This window comes from Hypomesus nipponensis, chromosome 5, assembly GCF_054491055.1.
Source record: "Hypomesus nipponensis isolate SF chromosome 5, ASM5449105v1, whole genome shotgun sequence".
NCBI lineage: Eukaryota > Metazoa > Chordata > Actinopteri > Osmeriformes > Osmeridae > Hypomesus > Hypomesus nipponensis.
The window spans coordinates 6,892,488-6,912,622 of NC_140365.1; the positions used below are offsets into that span (position 1 = coordinate 6,892,488).

Below are 20,135 nucleotides of genomic sequence, written 5' to 3' on the forward strand. Positions count from 1 at the left end.
GAGAGAGAGAGAGAGAGAGAGAGAGAGAGAGAGAGAGAGAGAGAGAGAGAGAGAGAGAGAGAGAGAGAGAGAGAGAGAGAGAGATTGTAATATTGAGGATTCAATGTCGGCATCATACAACAAAACCAAACCAAACACAATACCGTAGAGTAATACTTGGGTTTCTTCCCACAGTCTTCCTCACCTAGGTATGTGCTCATGCATACGCATGAGACTCCTCTCACACACATACACACACAAGATACTGTGCACTCCTGAATCCTCTTGGTGGATAAAATGTTAATACTCAAAGATTTTAAAAGAAACGTTGTCAGCTGCATTATCTTCTTCACAGTATGTATATGCCTACATTTAATTTAAATTAAATATCAATAGCGGACTTTTTTTTATCAACTTCACCATTGTGTAGCTGGAACAGCAAACTACCTTGGCGCTTTTCCAATGTCGGTGATCAGAAAGAGAGAAAAAAATGGGCGGTACAACTACTGCTTGCGTGACGGAAGGACTGGCAGTATTTTACAGCCACATCAGATGTGGGAAGCAGACATACTCCTGCTCAAATGTATCTTTTACAAACTCAAAATAGTGTTTAGGGATTGCGAGGAAATCTGTCTTAATTATCGGACATAAAAGTTTCTTAACAAAAATGTACAATTCGTCAAGAAAGGTGAGCACTCAACGCCTCGAATAGGCTGCAACTTCTAATACTTTCCCCCAAAGGGTCCTCTTGCCGACACGCTGAATGTATGTTATAATTTAGAACAGGGAGCATCCGACAGTATTACCTACTTGTAGACGCATTAGGCTATTGTTTCTGTTGGAGTCCAGGGATGTGATTTAAAAAATATTTCAAACAAGATTTGCTGTAAAGTAATTATACTGTTTGAGAAAAAGACATCATGTTTGTTTTGAAGATGATTTCACAGTCTGTATTTTTTATTTTGTATCTATATTCAGCACATGTGATTTGACAGCAGAGTCCACCCGTTTGAAGTCCGTACCTCTATTAAAATTGATAAGAGTGAGAGTGGTCAAGACAAAGTTAAGTGAGGTAATTGCAGTTAGAAGTTGGTTTCCATTGTTTTGGCTACATTCACAGGCTTACCCTAACCATAACTCAAGGGTAGAATAAAGTGACGTACTTGTCATATTTAATTTGACACTGGTCTGTGGAGAAAAAATAACAAAAATGCTGTAAACTCACTTTGAAGTACTATTACATAGTTGTGCTCTCGGTTTCTTATTCTGATTCCAATAACTACATTGGAAGAAGTAGTGTTTTTTTTGTTTTGTATTTTACCCGTTTCCCTGAGCTGCTGATGCAGTCATTATCAGTGTCACCTGACTGTCACACACGCCACTTCTTCCTCTTTTATTCTTACAATTCTGCTGGCAAGTTTTTTTTGTGTGTGTGTTTGGTCAGGACAAAAAGACAAGGGAAAGCCCAATTGTTTACAATGGTTTTTCGGCTTTGTAAACAATTGTAGCAACTCTTGATATTTGAGTGACTTCATTGAGGTTACTGAGATCAATAAGGGTTGTTGTACAAATTAATCCCGAAATGTCCTGTACCAAGATGTTGATTAGCCTGTACAGGCATTCACAAGCACACCTGGTGCCCCTGACTTGCCCCTGGGCAGGTATTTGTGCATGCAGCCACAGCTTGCACACACCACAGCTGAGCTCTCTGAACACAAGTGGGACCAAATCAAACATGTCAGCAGGAACACACACAAGATAACTACTCAAAGTAACCATGCATTTGATATCTGAAATAAATAAACTGATCTTGTCTTTGAGACACAATGTATTTTCCAGATTAGATGTGCTGTAAGTTTTCTGAGGGAAACGTTAAAGTTTAAAAGAATGTTTTCCCGCATTCTTATTTTAAATATGAAGTTGATCATTTTCTTTGTCAGCACTTATGGTCTATATTGACAATATTTTTCTTCAGGTTGTTGCTCAAAAGTTGTTCCTTAGACTGCAGTAAGATAGAAGCCTCATACATGGTGAATGAATGAACACAGAAACGCTTGTATGAGTTGAAACACCCCAAGTCAGGCCCTGCTTCTCCTACTGCCAATGTTGTTTACTTTGACCAAACACATATTACAATTTTGAGAAAACATTATCTCTCCGGAGTTCTTACTTCACTGGATATCACAAAGCATGAAAAAAAATCTAGTTAAAACAAATTAGTTTTCTTTGAAAAACAAAAGCAGCAAATCAGTAAATGAATTCTCTGACAGCTATTAAATTGTGTTCTGTGTTTGTCCTCTTCCTCAGGGGGCTGCGCCTGTTCTACTGGGGGTGACCATGTGGCTCTGGGTGTTCCTCCACGCCTCTGCACTGAAAAACTGCCACCCTGGTTGTCGCTGTAAAGTAGAGAACTTCGGCCTGTTTGACAGCTTCAGTCTGACCAGGGTAGACTGTAGTGGGGTGGGTGCAGGCCCGGTCCCCATCCCCATTCCTCTGGACACTTCCTCTCTGGACCTGTCCTCTAGCGCCATCAGCACCATCACTGCCTCCATGCTGTCTGGGCCAGGCTACACCACACTGGCCAGCCTAGACCTGAGCAACAACCTCATCTCCAGCCTGAATGGAAGCACCTTCTCCAGGCTGCGCTACCTGGAGACTCTGGACCTGAGCCACAACACTCTGGAGGAGCTGGGACACGGCTGTTTCTCCGGCCTACCCCTCGCAGACGTGGACTTGAGCAGCAACAGGCTCAGGCAGGTCTGGCTGGAAGTCTTCACCAACAAGGGCCATGGAGGCCCCATCCGTATCGATCTCTCCAACAACTTCCTGACCTCTGTCACGAGGGATCCAGTAAAGAATCCACCCAACATCCAGAGGCTCAGCCTGGCAGGGAACCGTTTGAAAGCCGTGCCCAGGCTCCAAGGCCTCCCCCTCAGGTCGCTGAGCCTAGACATGAACCCCATCCCCAGCCTTGAGAGTGACAGCTTCACAGGCCTGAGGGATCTAACCCACCTGTCTCTCAGTGGGCTGTTTGAGCTGAAGACCATCCAACCACACAGCTTCAAAGACCTCTGTGGCCTGCAGGTTCTGGACCTGTCACACAACAGCCATCTGGGCCCACTGAGCGAGGAGGTCTTTGGTGGTCTGGTGGCTTTGCAGGAGCTGAACCTGTCCAACTCTGGGGTGGTTTCCCTGCCCAGTAACATTCTCCACCTGCTGCCTGGCATCAGGAGCATTGTTCTTAGAGAAAAAGTGAACTGTTGGAAAACCCAGAGACAGGCTCAGTTTCACAGGCATATAGGACAATCTAACAGAGGGGAAGAGCTGACATGTGATGTCATAGGTATTGTTTTGTGAGGTTTCCTTTCTACCAAGTCGAAATAGCAATGGAATAACCCCTGAAAGGCAGATCAGATCAGACCATAACATAAAAGGTCAAAATTCCCAGCTCTATGGGGTATTCTGTCATGTCCTGACATATGTAGCCTATAGAGAGTATGTGATACGATGTCAGTGAGCAACTGTGGCCTAATGGAATTGCTTGGAGACTCTTTTTAAGCAATGCGCTCATGATACACATCTCAGATAAAGGTTAATTGGTTTAAATCAAATCAGCAGATGGAGGAAGAAACAACCTAATAACCTTGGGTGCACTCTGCTTTTTCACTCCTAGACAACCATCATTTTACTGATTGCTAAAACAGCTAAATGGCATTAAAAATGCATCAGGAGAATGTAACCCCTTAGAACTACTGTATGTCAAAAATGCCGTTGATGAAATGCTAAGCATTCCTCAGATGTTTTGTTGACACATTTATCAGAGGTTTAAGCAGGTCTGTCTGGTAGATTTTGATCAAATCTATGTTGTGTAAGTAAGTCTATGGAGGACAATGAGGCTGGGTATATACCATTGACTAGATATGCACTTTACATATGACTTGCCCAATGTGATCAAAGTAGAGTATTCTTATTTAACTGAAAACTCATTCTGAAAAAAATGTTGGGCCAAAGATAAAAATAAAAATGTAAGTAACAGACTTCTTTGAGACTGAAATATTGTTGAGTACAGTTAATATAAGTGTGTGATTTTCTGCAGGCAGAAATGGTATACAGTATTTTGTAATAGCCTAATAATATTTCAGCATTTTCTTACATTTCGCATGCTATGTTCAGGATATTTTGTGTTTATAAATGTAATAAATGAATAAGGTACATCCAGCATGTTTTTGTAATCGTCCTTTATACAACAAGCATTACCATGCTAATATTCACAATTAATGTTTTGCTCTTTAAATTAATGTTACACCCAATAGGACATGTGTGGTGCTCAATTCAGTTCTAACTTATCTGAAATAAAAGGTTGTGTCAGACTGTTGCCTTTGGCAAGCAAACATTTTAGTTAGACTCAATGGCATATGGCCTAAGATTGCAAAGTGATACCACAATGACCTATGTGAACACATACAGGACCACCAATGTAGCCTACTGACATGTAGGCTATGCTATGGATTTTTGTGATTCTAAACTCAAATACAGATAGGCTGCATCCAACCCTGCAGAGGAAATGGCAACAAATAGCAAAGGATGACAATGACATAATTGTATAACTTAGTGGTAGTGTCACTCAGATAACTTAGTGGTAGTGTCACTCAGATAACTTAGTGGTAGTGTCACTCAGATAACTTAGTGGTAGTGCCACTCAGATAACTTAGTGGTAGTGTCACTCAGTTAAGATTTGCAGGCTAAACGTTTACAGTCTTCAAGCATTTTTTCAGCAGTATTTTTTAGCAGGTTACATGTATTCACTTCGACCCATTCATCATCGAGCTAAAGTAAATCTGTCTGGATTGTCACTGCAATTACCTGTCTGACTCATGCCTTTCCTGCCCAATCTCACCTGTGCTGGGCTAAAGTAGTCTTGAGACTGGATAGGGCCGTAAATCCGCTAAGATCAAGTCGCCTCCCTCACACTCTACCAGTCCGTTCATTTTCCATCATGGCTCCCTCGGTGGACAGGCTAGGATACTGGGGACGACCGACCTCAACTCTGGATTGGTGTGAGGAGAATTATGTCGTGTCGTTTTACATTGCAGAATTCTGTAAGTATGCTCGTTGACAAACGGCGTTTTGGTGATAATACCTGAATGACATTTTCCACGATTCTGGATGTGTGCGGAGGGCCGCTTCAGTGCAGCGTTCACACCAGGAGCTGTTGACAGTCCTGCGTAGCATTGTACTTGGGACCCAGAGAAGCCTTTAGCATAGATGCTTCAATTCATAATAAATCAGTATGATTTAGAGACAGCGACTACGAGCAATATGATTCAGGATAAGTAGCCTACACCACATACTTCTGGCTATGCTTTCTGCCATCTCGAGAAGCGTTGTTACCTGTCTGGTATAATTTCATATCGTATCGTAGGGCATCCTTTTACTGCATATCGGGTTGCTGTTAGCATTTAGCCTACGCGCGGACTATTCGACTGAATCATCCACAATTTGGCATGTTGTCCTACATTAATTAAAGCCAATCTATTTGTCCTCGGTGGACTCCTAGATTGAGATTTGGCTATAACAATACTTTCCTTTGTGACAATTTAACGCTACTTAGCTCTTAGCTCGGATAGCCTTTGACTGATTTGAGCAGAATATATATATTTTGTTACGTACATTCTCTAGTGAAGAGAGAATTTAAAGAGATAAACATACTCAAAACCCAAATGATCGGACACAAGTTGTTGACATGACGTTATTAAGTCCTTGCATTCCTGTATGCCGATCAGTAGACAAGGGCACGTATTGTATGATAAGTAGCAAAAACCTTGCAAAATAATTCTACACATTCTTCTACGAGTATTCGGTCTCTTTTGACATCAGACTGAATTGCACACTTGACCCAAATCCACCTCAATACTCATGCATGATCTGGTGTCTTCTTTCTGTCTTCACCGCTAACTGATTATAAATGAATGGTTATGTATTTAAAACCTAAACATAGTTCACATCTTCACCAAAAGCCACCCCACCCTCTCATTAGTCTGGGGTGCAGAACGATGTGAGTTTGGCTAATAATTTTTCTTTTAAATGTCTACACAAGTTAGACAAAAGTCAGGAATGTGCTGTTCTGTAAAAATTGATGTAGAAGACAAACAAAAAGAAGAGGCCACCTTGACTTTTTACACTCATTGTTTGTATGGCATTCACTAGCTTTTGTATGCCTCTGATCTCAGTTTACAAAACCTTAACAGAGAAGAACAATAGTGGCTGTTTGCTTGCGATGTTGACACAAATTTGGAAAACAGACTCCTCTGATCTCCATAGCAGTTGAAGCTAAGGAAACGTGAATTGGATAGCAGTAACATATCAATCTTTGATATGTGATCCACGTGTTGTCCCGAGCTACCACGTACAAAAGATAACTAAAGCCTTATCACGCAAATTTGTATCAAAGGTAAACTGCACTTTGGGTTCACACAGAAATCTTATCTTTTTGGCCATCCAAAGAAGATACCATCACTAAAAAGGACGGCGTGTGATTAAGTCTCATGCCACTGAAACTCACTATGCAGTATTGAGTTTTCCTTTAGCCTCAGTTGGATGAACTGAAGTGCCACCATCTGCACTGTCCCAAATGATCTTGTAACCTGAGCCTTTAAGAAATATAAACCTAATTGTGCGTCTGAAATATTGTCACACTCTCTTGTTACCCACCTATTCAGAAAAGGACACCCCGGAAGCATATCTAAGGAGTCATAATAATGAATAGCGACTCAGTGTGTCGTGTGCTTCCTCTTCTGAGGCATGTTCTGGTGTTCTGGCTTGTTGTGCAGGGAACACGGTCAGCAACCTGATTATGATCCTCCCTCCCATCTGCGGCGCCATCCAGACGTTCAGAGATGGATTAGAGTTTCGCTACGTCTGTTCCTTTCTCGGACTGACAGGTAAACGTGCCTCCTACTGAGGAAAGGTCTACACTCACACGTGAGGTTATACACACTGTATAGCCTAGTTGTAAACAGTGAGATACACATCTTTAACGCCTCCACTTCCTGTTTGGTGACAACACTCTGTGTTCCAGCTGTGGGGGTTGGTTCCTGGTGCTTCCACATGACGCTGCAATATGAGATGCAGGTGGGGTGATTTGTGGTATCAAAAAACAGATCAGGGCTGGTCAGCATGTACCCAATATTGGATGACTGTGTTCTCAAAGTTGCATGGAGTGTGTCTTTTGGAGACAAAAACTGTGTATCACACAAATGGTATGCAGAATGTACATTTAGACTTACACACATTTGCAGTGTGAAGAACAAATATAAACAAATCCCTTATGTGATCTTGGCCTTGATCTGGGTCCTTATTCTATTGCACTGTACTGACTTTGACACACCATGCTCTTTGTGCTTTGACAGTTACTAGATGAGTTGCCAATGATCTACAGCACCTGTGTCTTTGTCTACTGTCTGTAAGTGCTCACCATTCCGCCTTGATTTTTGTTATTGTAGTTGGAATCAAGCATCTCTCTCCAAACACAGCCAAGCCCATTTCCCACTGCAAGTGGATTCAGTGTCAGGCCGAACAGAATCACGACTCATCCTATTGATCCATACAAGATAGGGTTTCATGTGTTTGATGCATCTGTGTTCCTGAGCAGTTCTGCCGATGACTCTATAACTGATTCATATTACAAGTTTAATGTTCCATCCTTTCAATTGTATATATACGTAATGGAAATCTGTCGTCCAGCCAAGCCAAGTCATTCATGTTTCTCTTGCAGATATGAGTGCTTCAAGCAGGAGCATACCATCAGTCTATTTCTCATCACTTTGTTGTTGATCTTCAGTGTCTTAGTCAGTGTGGTAAGTCTCATATTATCCTCATTATTGTGGCGTTCCAGTACCGTCATTTTTCGATCCTAGTTCACTCCACATACCCCTGAAAGAAAATAAGATTTACAACCGACATTTCCAAATCTGAAACGTTGCTGAATAAACACTGACTGACATACTGACATACGGCCCTGTAAATACTGTTGTTTTATAAATGCAGGAAGGATTGCTCCTGCTGTTCACACACTCTTGACTCTTCCATTGTTTTAGGTCTATTTACAATGGAAGGAGCCAGTCTTTCACCAGGTAAGGGACTGCGTTAACTGTTGTGTTATCTATTCAGTGGGCATACTCTTTGTTTGCTCTCGGGGTTTGGTGTGTCATTGGTCAATATTTTCGCTCTGGAAACAATGTACCGTGCGGATATGAGATCCTGTTTCCTATTGCCATTAGCTTTGATATGGTTTAATACTGTATCTGATAACCGTGCTGCAGTTGCAGCTAACTCTTAGCTGTGAGTGACCTTTGCTACTGTTTGCTTGAGAAACAGTATCAAAAGGCCCAGAAAGGGATTGTATGACCAGTCCATTAAAACACCGGGTCCAGGTCCCATTCAAGACCCTCTGGTGCCGAGTTCTGTCTAGAGTTTGGGCTCCAGACTAGTGTTACTGTGAAGGGGAGAGAGTGCTGGGATATGTTTGTCGCGCTCCATAACAACACTCCACAAAGTGACAATGCTGCCTTTGTTTGCTCCCCACAGCCCTCTCTGCTTACTAATGCCACTGTTTCTGTTGGCGCGCGTTTAACAACAAACACCACCGTTACGGACTTGTCCGCTTGCTCCGCTGTCACTTCTGTTGTTGCTCAGTCGACTGAGTACTGGGAGGAGACGGAGTCCAACTGACTTCTGCCAAGTAGAAGCTGTGGGAATGTTGGTGTCGTCGCATAATATACTTGGATACGTGGCTATAATTCACCGAGTGGCTTATATGGATATTTTTAGAATGGTTTCAACGTCACAATAGATGCACTCGATGGTGGCTGTATGCTTGCCCCATCTAGTGGTTTGACCTTGTCGTTACACTCTTGTGAAGAGGTCTATTTCTTCATGTGTCATTTGACCTGTGCTGTGACCCTGTTTTCAGTTGAGTTTGTTGCTTGGAATATCCACATCTGACAGATTTTCAACCGTTTGTTGTTTGTTGTACGCACAGGTTATGTATGGTGCACTTGTAGCCTGCCTAGTGCTGCGTTCTATCTTCATAGTGACATGGTAAGTGTCCCCGAAACAAGATGGATGGTTACGTTCAGGAGGCAACATCTGATTGACAATGCCATCATTGTACAACGATAGCATCAATCAAAGAAGACCAACAAAGTTTGAAAAAGAAATCACTTCGACCCTTTCATGTAAAGCTAAAATACTGTCATTGCAATGACCTGTCTGACTGATTTTGATCTCCTCACCTGTGCTATGGATGTAGCCTGGTGATATAACAGGATGTGTTCTGTTTGCAGGGTGTATCCGTGGCTCAAGCCCCTGTGCTACACCTCACTAAGTGTCTTCCTTCTGGGGTTTTTGCTGTGGAACATAGACAACCTCTTATGTGACTCACTGAGGTAGTTGCACCATTCCCCATTCTCACAGACATCAAACATCAGTGTTTATCTGGGATTATGTCATCAGTTTGTTCATTCCATTTTGATGAATAATTATTTCATTTCTTAAATAATGTCAAGTATCATTTACCTAAATCGAGTCGTCCCAAAACAGTGTATTGATTCCATAGTACATAGGAATATCTTTTTTCCGGTCGGTTCTGCCATCAGTTATTTTTCCTTGTCTTCCAGAGCCACTAGACATAGTCTTCCCCCTGGTGTTGGGACAGTGACACAGTTCCATGCCTGGTGGCACATCCTCACAGGCCTTGGCTCCTACCTACACATCCTGCTCAGGTGAGAAAACACAAGTTCTCCTTCAGCATCAGCTCCAAACCAGAATTGTAATGTGTACGTGTCATGGCACTGGCACTGGTTTGCTTTTCATTACTACGATTGACTTGCTTGACGGCGTTAACGCACTGTACCACATGATCTTATCAACACACAGCTTGCAGATCAGGTCAACCTACCTCAAGCACAGACCAAAAGTAAAGGTAAGTGCCTTTCCCAATCGAGTTCTAATGCTGTATTTTTCACGGTTAAATGTGCACATGACGCTGCAGTATCACCCCCCCCCCCCCCTCATACTGGTGGAACATGTGCTCAGTTTCTATGTGGGATGTGGCCGATGCTACACGTGGATCTCCAGAAGACGAGCTGAAGGGACAGGGGACTGAGGATGGTGACATTCAGGCGTCACCCACACACAGGAACCTAACCATTGCCCCCCCCCCTCCCTCTGCTGCTTCGAGGTCAACACACCCTGAGACCAGAGGGCAGCCATGATACTGGGGACCTTTCAGTAGCTCACTGGAAGGATCCGCCAAGTGCAGTATAGCCAACGAGAGCTGAGGTGAAGCGGAAAAACGTTTTCCTTTTCACCAATCAAAGTAGTAGATCAAAGATCATTTGGATTTTTCATGGTGTTGTCGTGCACATATTTTTTTTTGATTGCAACTGTAACATGCAGTACCCTGTCAAAACTACAGAGGGGTGGTGGTGCTGGTGAAAATGTTACAATATTAATGCTTTCCTGATTATGGCCAGGAAAACAAAAAAGAAATGTGGGATTTGACAGAAATATGAAACACATCCACATCTGTATTAACATTTAATGTAAAACATGGATATTCAGGAACAATACAATGCCATAGGGTCTTAGGGTTTTGAATAGCTCAGTTAACTATTTACTACCTAAATTCATATATCCCTCTCCAATAGGTTGGAGGGTAGTCAATGTCTGTTGGTTACAAATGGGACTGAAACCGAGCTAGCAGGATAAGGGGGTCATGTGAGTAGGGTAGTTAAGATCTCCACTGCTGGGGCTTTTTTAGCACAGATTTACTCATTGACTTGAATTGCATTTCTTTAATGTATAAACCAGACTGAATCTGCATTAGACTTGTAAATTTTGCCCTGCGATGTATTACATGTTAGTGTCGTGTTTTTTTAAATGTTTTGTCCTGAGTATTAACTCATGGAAGGGAGATGACACAACTTCATCCAAGGATTGTAACACTTTTATATGGCTTGGATCTTTGACATTTTCAACCATAGTGTTTGTGTTTAGCACAAGGCAACAGGGTCATTCAAGTGCTTTACAAAAGCACACGTTTGTTTGACATTTTTTTCTGACATGAAGAAGGCCTAGCTGGAATATTATTCAACTACAGTATATCTGCATAAGCTGCCAAAGAGAAGTGTTTTCTCTTACTACCACCACTGTTCTTTTAACCAGTACTTTCCCTGGGAAGAATTGGAGGATGGGAGTTGTAGTTTTGGATGTGCCAGTTGAAATGCTTGAAATTCTATAAGATTTTATTGGATTATCATCAAAATCAAGGAGGCCTGTTGAAGTCATTTGAAAATGTGCATGTCATGTAAAAGTAAACAAATCTACTGATGTATATCAATGAATATACATCAGGGTAACAAACCTAATATTGTCCCATAATATCCAACTTAATTTGCATCATTTAGAAATACATATATTTGTATGTAGTGTATGACATAGTTTACCCTTCCTGCATATCACTGCAATGATTTGCGACGCTATCTCATTGGTTGCCACTAGAGAGAGCAGATTGGCATTAACATTCAGGTTATTAGTGTTCGATACTTAAATGTAAACATGTTATCACAATGGTGTAGATTTTACACTCGAACAAAAGACTGGCACAGTTAAGTAGCATGTGTGTAATGAATGCAGAGTCAGTGGGCTACTGAACAGGAACCTCCTGTTTATGAATCAGCTACAGGCCTTGAATGCTGACACGTCAAGCACAACATGGCATTAATGTGGAAATTACAATAAATTGAACCACTGTACTGTTTTTCGGAAATGTCTGCAAAGTTAAAGTCGGGGAACAGTGGTCAATAAGGGTGCCTTATTTGTTCCTTTGTAGTGTGCTCCGAGTTGCCTTGACGTTCATGATCAATTAAACCCATTGTAAATCAACCGTCTTGTCTTTTTTCTATTTGATTGAGTTGTTAAATGTTCTTTTTAAAATGTTGTTCCCTGTAGACGTGAATTGTGCACACAGACAATCATTTAAGTACATTTGGAAGGAATCTTCTTGAGATCTACAGAGTCTGGCGTGTAGGATATCTTCAGGATGAGACTGCAGATTCCTGGTAACATCTCCAGGGATGGTACAATGGTGGTGGGGAGGGTATAAATGGACATAAGAAGTGGGCAACTTATCAAGTGAACGCCTAAATCAAAAGCGCAACGGGACATGTGAAAGAGCCTTGAGAAATAGGGCATGTATTTGTGCATTGTCCACACATATTTTGACTCATATTTTGACACACATTGACTCACTACCCAGAAGTAAACCTATGCTGTAATTCTGTGTGCCAACAACATCATTCAGAGGATGTTGACACAGCATTGTTTTGATTACAGACATGGGAGCGCTACTCCAATTCTTAATGCAATCTTGGATTTCACAGCACTCTATGGCGTCACTGGAGCTTGTTGTGCACGCTCCCAAACATCTGTCTGAGAAGAGTTTTGTGACATTCCACACTGAATTGTGTACAAGGTGTACTGCACACACACAGTACAGGACTGTGGATGGAGTTGTTGACAATCTTGGCTTGGACAGGCCCGAACTTGACTCCACAGAAGAATGACGGGATTTGTCTTCAGTCGAATCAGAAGCAGTCACGCCATACAGCATACACTGCATACCTGCTAAACACACACCTCATCCTGACTCATATTGTTTACAGTATTCCCTCGACGCCTGAGAATTGTTCATGTGTTTGGATGAACGTGCTTACCAACAAAAAAGGAAGTATTCATGGACATTCTCTGGACGTCCACACCACGAAGGCACAAAACCCTTTCTAGCCATTAATCAGAAGGTTGTTGGTTTGGTTCCCGGCTGTGCAAAATGACATTGTGTCCTTGGGAAAGGCACTTCACCCTACTTGCCTCTGGGAGAATGTCCCTGTACTTACTAAAAGTCGCACTGGGTAACAGCTTCTGGTAAATGACTGAATGTAATAAGCATGGTGCAATACGAGCTGAGAAATAGATATAGCAGGACAGGTTAGGGAGCTGTTCCTCTTGTTGTGACGAATCATACAGATGTAGACGAGGGGGAGGGTGTTGCAGAGTGCACCTACGTTTTGCATGCAATCTAGTTAGTCATAAACAACTAAACTAAACCCCTTTGGCACTTATTTGGTTTTTCACAATGTATGCTTCATGTGTTGGCTACTCGCAATGTTTGGGGCTATATTGCTGTTATAATCAATGACCTATGTACTTTGTAAAGCTCTCTCTTGGAAGTCGCTTTGGATAAAAGCGTCTGCTAAATGAATAAATGTAAACACTCAGGCCTAAAACTGGAAATGGTAGAGCACTGTTTCTTCCTACATGTCAAGGGTTGAGCAGGCATGAATGAAGAAACAGTGAAACAAAAGGAAGACAAATGATAATGAATGTAAATGGACAGCGTAAGTGGAGGAGAAAACCTATGCGTCTCAGTTTACTGTACAGAAGCAGAAACTCCATGTGAAGGCTGGCTGCACTCACTTCCTGGGGGGAATTTGGGATCAGGTGTGGCAGTCAATAGAACCCAAAGCCAACACGTATTAGAGTGCCAGGAACTCATTGGGGGTGGCGATTGGTAAAGACTAGCGGGTATTTCCACCTCCTCTATCCAGACCGTTCAGACAGGAGTGACATGCGTTTGATTATGTGAGGTAGCACAAGCCCTGTCACTGTTCCCCTCCCCTGAGCTGTCAGTTGGTCATCAGTGTCTCAACGAAAGCTTACTGAAAATGAGTCATGAGTCATGTTGAGAATGTCCTGGCTATAAAAAACAAAAGAGTAGAGGCTCTCATGGAGAGCTTCTAGATCATGAGATGCATACTTTTTTGCACCGTTGGCCAGTCTGTACCAATATGCTCAACCTTGAATAAATCATCTAAACCTGCAATAATAATTACTAATCTATATGAGCAACTAGACTTATCTATAGTATGTAACAATTTGGAATAGTATTATTCCAAAATTAAATAATACTGAATAATGGTTGCAAACCATTGTGATTTTAATACATTTTTTGGTTCACCTAATGCCCCTCCCACAGAAAGTTGGCTTTTCGGCAATCTGTTGTCAGGCATTTAAACCTAGAATATTAAGGTTTCATCTCTCGATCCTAAAGACCGACAGTCTCATGAATCTGTACTGCTTTCATCAGCTCATTTTTAAAACAGTACCGCATTTTCCACCATCACAACAACCCTTTATTAACCAAACAAACTTCAGCATTTTCTTCTGAAGCATATATTACTTGATTAAAAACGAAAAAGTCAAAGATCAAAGTTCCAGACAGCGAGATCTTGATAAAGGTCTAAACACTGAATTTTTCTGTATCTGCAGGGTGCAGTCCCATCTCAATTCCAATCACAGGATTTACCCTACAATTTTCCACCATCACACATACGTAATCTGAAAACAAGTATCTCTCTCTGTATGCAAATAAAACAAGGAGGACTACCATGTTGTTATGTTTGTGGGTTCACCAAGCATTTGTGGTCCCTGTTACATATTTGCCGTTCTTTGGAAGATGCCGGAAAACGACGTGGCTGCGTTTGGAGCCACTACTCTGATCTTGTTGGGACAGGATCACTTGTACATAATTAACACTGTGATCCAGGTGGTCACCTGCTTCACACACAAAAAGCCGTACAATACAACGCGCACCGCTGGATCTCCAGTTCGACGCTGGACCCCTGTGGACCCCTGTGGAACAAGCATGCCCAGCATGAGGTCACTCTGGCTGGGTCTTCTGGCCCTGATGCAGCCTGGCTTGCTCACGACCCATCCTCTCCGACACCCTGCCGGACAACTACCCATAAATGGACCTTCTGGTGCCGAGCTGGAGTTTGTGGAGGTATTTATGGGTGGATGCATGGAAGAATATCCCTGGTAAGAAAAGATGAGGTTTTCAACTTGACCTCGACCTGCAATGAAGCACCTTGCTAGGAAGGTCATGTTTTCCCTGCTTTTAGACTGATTTATTGGTGTGCGGTCAAGGGTTTGAGCAGCGCAGACTAACGTACTCCCAACTACTTTGCTTGACCAGTTTCCTGATGTTACAGAGATAACAGTTCAGCTAATCACCAGACTCTGGTAAACTGTTGCTACAGCCTACAATTAGCGTGAAACAATATTACATATATGTATATATCTAAATAGCATTTTATACTAAGTGCTTTAATATGGTAAAGAACATATGTTCCCTATGTACCACGTACAGTAGATATTTGCTTTAGTCTGATTGTTGTATAATAATATAATGACAGCAGTATTCTAAGAACTTGCTGAGAACTACATGTGAGAAAGGTATTTCGCTTGATGGAGGTGCTCAAGCAATGTGTGCTCTCCAGTATCTTTGTTTAAGTTGTAAGCTATTTATAAATTGTAGCTCAACAGTTGGTTACTTACTTGATGTCTGTTATTACCTGCACATCCATTTCAAAGGGTTTGTGGTTGAAAAAGCATGGAATGTTTACTGAATGGAATCATTGGTTCATCAGTTTCAGGTTAAACTTATCTGTTTCGTGTTATTTAATACAGAAAAGGAACGCAAGAAAAAATGGAATGTCTGCTGCCTCAAGGAATTGCTTATGATTTATTACCTCTGATAACATTCTGTGATCTGACTTTTAATGAACTTACTGGCACAGGAACTATCAAGCACCACAAATTGCTTGAGTAAAACACAGAACTCCTCTAACGGTACTCGACCTTGAAGGCTGTCATCAGTTATTCAGCGAGCTGAACAATGTGTTCCCAGGCTTACCTGAGGAGCTTCTACGGCTACAGGCCCGAGCCAGAGAGGCAGAGGAGGGCTGCAGAGGTGGGGCCGCTCCTCTCAGCGGAACTCCGCGACAAGGTACGTGAGATGCAGCACTTCTTCGGTCTGCGTCAGAGCGGGGAGCTCACGGGGGAGACCCTGGCGGCGATGAGGAGGCCCCGCTGTGGTCTGTCGGACGTGGAGCCGTTTGGGGAGACAATGCGCTGGAGGAACAGAACCCTGACCTATCGGTAAGGGAGCGAACCCCGTCTGAATCCTAAGGTTTTACTGTGGCAGCCAGCTCTTTTCTCATTCTTCTGAAGAGTCAGTGTTAAGTTACGTTTGAATCTGCATGCGGCAGTGAAACACGCCGGCAAACGCAGATGACACAAAGAAGCTGGTCGACATCCCTTATCTAAAAGGTCAAAAAACAGGAGCAGTGAAAAAGTTATAATTCTATAGTCAGGTTGCACAGGCAAAAATGACACTGTGGTAATGCCAACACCCTGCAGAATCTCCACCTACCGCTCTGCTGCCCGACCCTCACTGGTCAGGAGAGCCTTCAGGGCGGCGTGGAAGCTGTGGGCCGAGGTCACGCCCATCCGCTTTCAGAGACGCAGCAGGAGGGAGGCCGACATCGTCATCTCCTTCCACAGAGGAGGTGAGCGCTGAGGAAACTGAAGCCGACGTCCTGTTGTTTAACCGCAGTGGCAGACCCTGTGCATCTGTCAAAGAAAACAGGGCTTTTGTACACGATCGCGTTCGACAGTTTGAGTCGTCTGTTTCAGACCACGAAGACGGAGCGCCGTTTGATGGAGAGGGCGGTGTTCTGGCCCACGCCTTCCTGCCCGGAGCAGGCATCGGTGGGGACGTGCACTTTGATGCAGAGGAAGACTGGACCTTCAATGCCACCGGTCGTGCAACACAGCGCCCAATATGTCCCCTTAACAGGTTTCAACCTGTTTGCGGTGGCAGTGCATGAGTTTGGACATGCTCTGGGTCTCGCTCACTCAGCAGACCCGGGGGCGATCATGTACCCAGCCTACAATTTCATCCCTCAAGCTGAGCTCCAGCTCTCCTACAGAGACGTCAAAGACGTCCAACGCCTGTACGGCCTCAATCCAAACTTCGAAGAAATGTCCCTGAAGAGGCCACCGCCAAAGACACCCAACAAATGTGACCCAGGTTTGTCATTTGACGCCGTGACAGGATTGCAACAGGAGATCCTGTTTTTTAAGGACAGGTAGCGTGATTTCGTACGACACCTAACAAACACTCACTCTTGGTCTATGTTAGAGGAGTTCATCGATGGTGAGAAAATATGACTGTCTCGTCAGGTTTATGTGGCGCATGCATCCTATGTTTGAGGAGACAGGGATCACGCTGATAAACGGGCTGTGGACGGAGGTGCCTCCTTTTCTGGACGCCGCCTATGAGAACGTCGAGATGAACAAAATGCTGTTTTTCAAAGGTACTTTACTTTACTACAAGGGGACTGGGGTGAATACTTGATGGATTCATTTGGATTTGTTCAACTTCAGTTAACTGTGGTGGGTTAAATGTTTTTTTTTGTTGCAGTTAATCAAAGCCTTCCAAATCCTTCCGTTGTGTTTGTATCAGGTTCTCAGTACTGGGCGATTCGTCAGTTAAAACTCCTTGAAGACTACCCCAGAAACATCTCAGACTTCAGCTTCCCCCCCAGAATCCAGGCTATAGATGCAGCTCTTCACCTCCGTGTAGCCCTCCTTACTGTGTTTTTCACCGGACATGAGTGCTGGAGGTATGGACCTGTACTTCCCCCACCCACTCTTCAAAGACTGGTTAACTGAAACTATTAGACTACTCACTTCACTATCAGTGCAAGGTAGCAATTATGTTAAGTGAAGTCATGCACTTACAGTACCAACCCACTACAACTATGTTTGTTTTGTTTTATGGACACAATAAAGTAGATTGTCATCTGTGACGACAGAAGACACAACCCACTGGCACCACCTAATGAGTCACTCAATGTGTGTGTCGTAGTCGTGCCCAGTGTGGTTTTGGTAGAAGAAATATTGTATCATTTTTTATATTAAGATTGTTTCCGCAGGAGTGGTGAATTCATGTGTAGAATTAGAATGGTGACAGGTTCCGAATGTTCTCCAGGTACAATGAGAAGCAGGGGAGGATGGAGGACAGCTCTCCTCAGCCTATAGCTCAGCACTGGCCAGGCGTCCCCACTCCCCTGGATGCAGCTGTTGAATATGAGGGTAAATACCATCATGCAAGTATATGAGTGCGGAATACATCCTCGGAATACACATGATTCTAATGGAATCTATCTATTTCCATCCATCAAATCTTTCCTAACAGGATTTGTCTACTTCTTCAAAGGGAATATGCAATACAAGTATGACCCTAAGCTCAAATATGTCATCTCCACAAGACCTGCAAATGACTTACTGGACTGCAAAGCAGAACTGAGCAATGAGATTCAGAACCAGGGTCAGGGCTGATCATGCTGGCCTCCAGTCCTACAAGGCTCTCCCCTCCCCTTCTCCCCTCTCCCCTCTCCCCCCTCCCCCCTCCCCTCTCCCCTCTCCCCTCTCCCCTCTCCCCTCTCCCCTCTCCCCTCTCCCCTCTCCCCCCTCCCCTCTCCCCTCTCCCCCCTCCCCTCTCCCCTCTCCCCTCTCCCCCCCACCACTCTCCTCTCTCTCCTCTCTTTGCCAGTCTCTGCTCTGTTGCTGCTCTTGGAGAAATACAGGATGTGTGTCATACTGTTCAGATGCTGTCCAACCACAATTTCCCTCTTCCCATGCTGACTGACAGTCTTCATGAATTAGACAGTAAAATAGTCATCAGTTAATCTCAATCATTTGGCATGAATATAGAGGGTTAGGGAAATTGTGGTCTCTCTGACGTAGAACATATGTCATACACTTGTATTTGGTTTCATGAATCTGAATCATGTCTATAACCTGTTCAATTTGTATTATGCCAAATAAGGGAATATAATTACAGCTAAAACAAATGTCAACTGAACCAGTCTCTCAATAGGATCCACTGTGTTAGGCAATCTGTGTTACTTTGAATTTTCACAATCATAGCGCCCAGTGTGCTCTGACTGAGGGAAAATAAATCAAAACTGGTCACATAAATAACATGATTTAAGCTTCACATAAATGATTTACTTTTATTTATAAAATACATGAATAAGATAATTCCTATGTTTTGTTAATGTAACTGCAGTCACTTGAATGTTGATTCAAGTTGGTGCAAGTCTAGATTGATTTATCAGCTATAACATGATTGTAAGGATAGCTGATAACTGACTCCAATGTTTACAATTATCGCCATATATCCTGTATCTTTCTGTAATTTAACTGAACTAAATTGATAATGGCGTTATAACAGAATTCAATGTATATAGTTTCATTCTTGTCCAGGCTAGCACTATTCAGATGTTCAAAAGACAAATTAATGTCAATACAAAATCATACCTAAAAAGTTTTTGAACTGAAAATACTGTGGTAAAAAATGAGTAACGTGTGCTCTGCCACTTTTGCGACACAAAACCTGATAGAGTTCCGATGTTGATGATCGACCCCAACCTTTTGGAGACCAGAACATACCACAAAAACAGTAAAAATCCTGACCATATGGCAATCAGACAGACAAAAGGGCAGTTAGAGCTCTCCCTTGGAGGTGTTCATCAGTGTTTTGCAAGAGGCCAAATGAGATGGTCTTTGAACTCAAAGTGATGTGAATGTCAAAAACGCGTACAACAAACAACAACCATTTATTTCAAAATGCAAGGCATCGAATATGAAGTAACATGACACTAAATGTGGAAACACATTTCATGGTGTTTGGTCTGTCAAATCAGCTTCCTCTGACATTACACCCTCATCTAAAGACATAGGTCTGAAAGTGTGCAAATGTTCTAAATACAAAGAGGAAGGAAAGGGGATACTCCCTTCCAGGAAGTCATCAAGTTGTTAATGGCACAACATTCCTACAGGCTTGAGTGAGGTACCCCGATACAGCCGTAGCAGATTTAGACTGCCAAAATATTTTTAGTCTTTCTCTGCCTACTTGGCACCATCCTTATGTTCATCTCATTGACCTTCAAACTGAAATAAAATAGTATTAAAAAAACGTCTGTGTAGAAATTGTTTATTATATTGCTAGATAATTCAAGTGCAAGCAAAGTGTTGTGAAATGTTCTTGAATTAGATGATTCCAACACAGGTACAAACAAAATCCTAAACAACAACAAAACTGAAAAAAGACCTGTAATAATCACAAGTCTTGTAATTTGTTAACAAATATGATAGAATAGTGCCAATCATAACAGAATATAATA

At 42.7% G+C, this 20,135-nt stretch overlaps 3 protein-coding genes across 4 annotated transcripts; all 3 read left to right on the forward strand.

Moving 5' to 3' along the window:
• The first annotated feature begins 36 nt into the window (after nt 1-36).
• On the forward strand, nt 37-4,197 carry LOC146288213 (tsukushi-like). Of its 2 annotated transcripts, none has more exons than XM_084698512.1 (2): nt 37-667; nt 2,287-4,197. In XM_084698512.1, the coding sequence occupies exons 1-2, from the start codon at nt 647-649 to the stop codon at nt 3,334-3,336; spliced, it is 1,071 nt and encodes a 356-aa protein (XP_084554638.1). In that variant the 5' UTR covers nt 37-646; the 3' UTR covers nt 3,337-4,197. The 2 variants fall into 2 exon arrangements, with proteins under 2 accessions (XP_084554638.1, XP_084554639.1); XM_084698513.1 differs by lacking the exon at nt 37-667 and adding an exon at nt 972-1,051.
• A 616-nt stretch (nt 4,198-4,813) lies between these two features.
• On the forward strand, nt 4,814-11,925 carry acer3 (alkaline ceramidase 3). Its single transcript, XM_084698514.1, has 11 exons — nt 4,814-5,078; nt 6,810-6,920; nt 7,058-7,110; nt 7,389-7,441; nt 7,754-7,835; nt 8,076-8,111; nt 9,020-9,078; nt 9,324-9,425; nt 9,657-9,761; nt 9,916-9,961; nt 10,075-11,925. The coding sequence occupies exons 1-11, from the start codon at nt 4,976-4,978 to the stop codon at nt 10,126-10,128; spliced, it is 804 nt and encodes a 267-aa protein (XP_084554640.1). The 5' UTR covers nt 4,814-4,975; the 3' UTR covers nt 10,129-11,925.
• Nucleotides 11,926-14,752: 2,827 nt separating this feature from the next.
• Nucleotides 14,753-18,285, forward strand: LOC146288215 (interstitial collagenase). The gene is made up of 9 exons (XM_084698746.1): nt 14,753-14,881; nt 15,788-16,038; nt 16,300-16,448; nt 16,576-16,701; nt 16,739-17,030; nt 17,125-17,258; nt 17,408-17,567; nt 17,936-18,039; nt 18,143-18,285. Exons 1-9 carry the CDS (start codon nt 14,753-14,755, stop codon nt 18,283-18,285), a joined length of 1,488 nt encoding a protein of 495 aa, XP_084554872.1.
• Nucleotides 18,286-20,135: the final 1,850 nt, after the last annotated feature.

Coding starts and splice junctions, on each gene's coding strand:
- LOC146288213 (XM_084698512.1), top strand. CDS start 647: ATGTACAATTCGTCAAGAAAG. Junction 668..2,286: donor TGTACAATTCGTCAAGAAAG/GTGAGCACTCAA, acceptor CCTCTTCCTCAG/GGGGCTGCGCCTGTTCTACT.
- acer3 (XM_084698514.1), top strand. CDS start 4,976: ATGGCTCCCTCGGTGGACAGGCTAGGATACTGGGGACGACCGACCTCA. Junction 7,111..7,388: donor CGCTGCAATATGAGATGCAG/GTGGGGTGATTT, acceptor GTGCTTTGACAG/TTACTAGATGAGTTGCCAAT. Junction 7,442..7,753: donor TGTGTCTTTGTCTACTGTCT/GTAAGTGCTCAC, acceptor TTTCTCTTGCAG/ATATGAGTGCTTCAAGCAGG.
- LOC146288215 (XM_084698746.1), top strand. CDS start 14,753: ATGAGGTCACTCTGGCTGGGTCTTCTGGCCCTGATGCAGCCTGGCTTG. Junction 14,882..15,787: donor CCGAGCTGGAGTTTGTGGAG/GTATTTATGGGT, acceptor ATGTGTTCCCAG/GCTTACCTGAGGAGCTTCTA. Junction 16,449..16,575: donor CATCTCCTTCCACAGAGGAG/GTGAGCGCTGAG, acceptor CGTCTGTTTCAG/ACCACGAAGACGGAGCGCCG.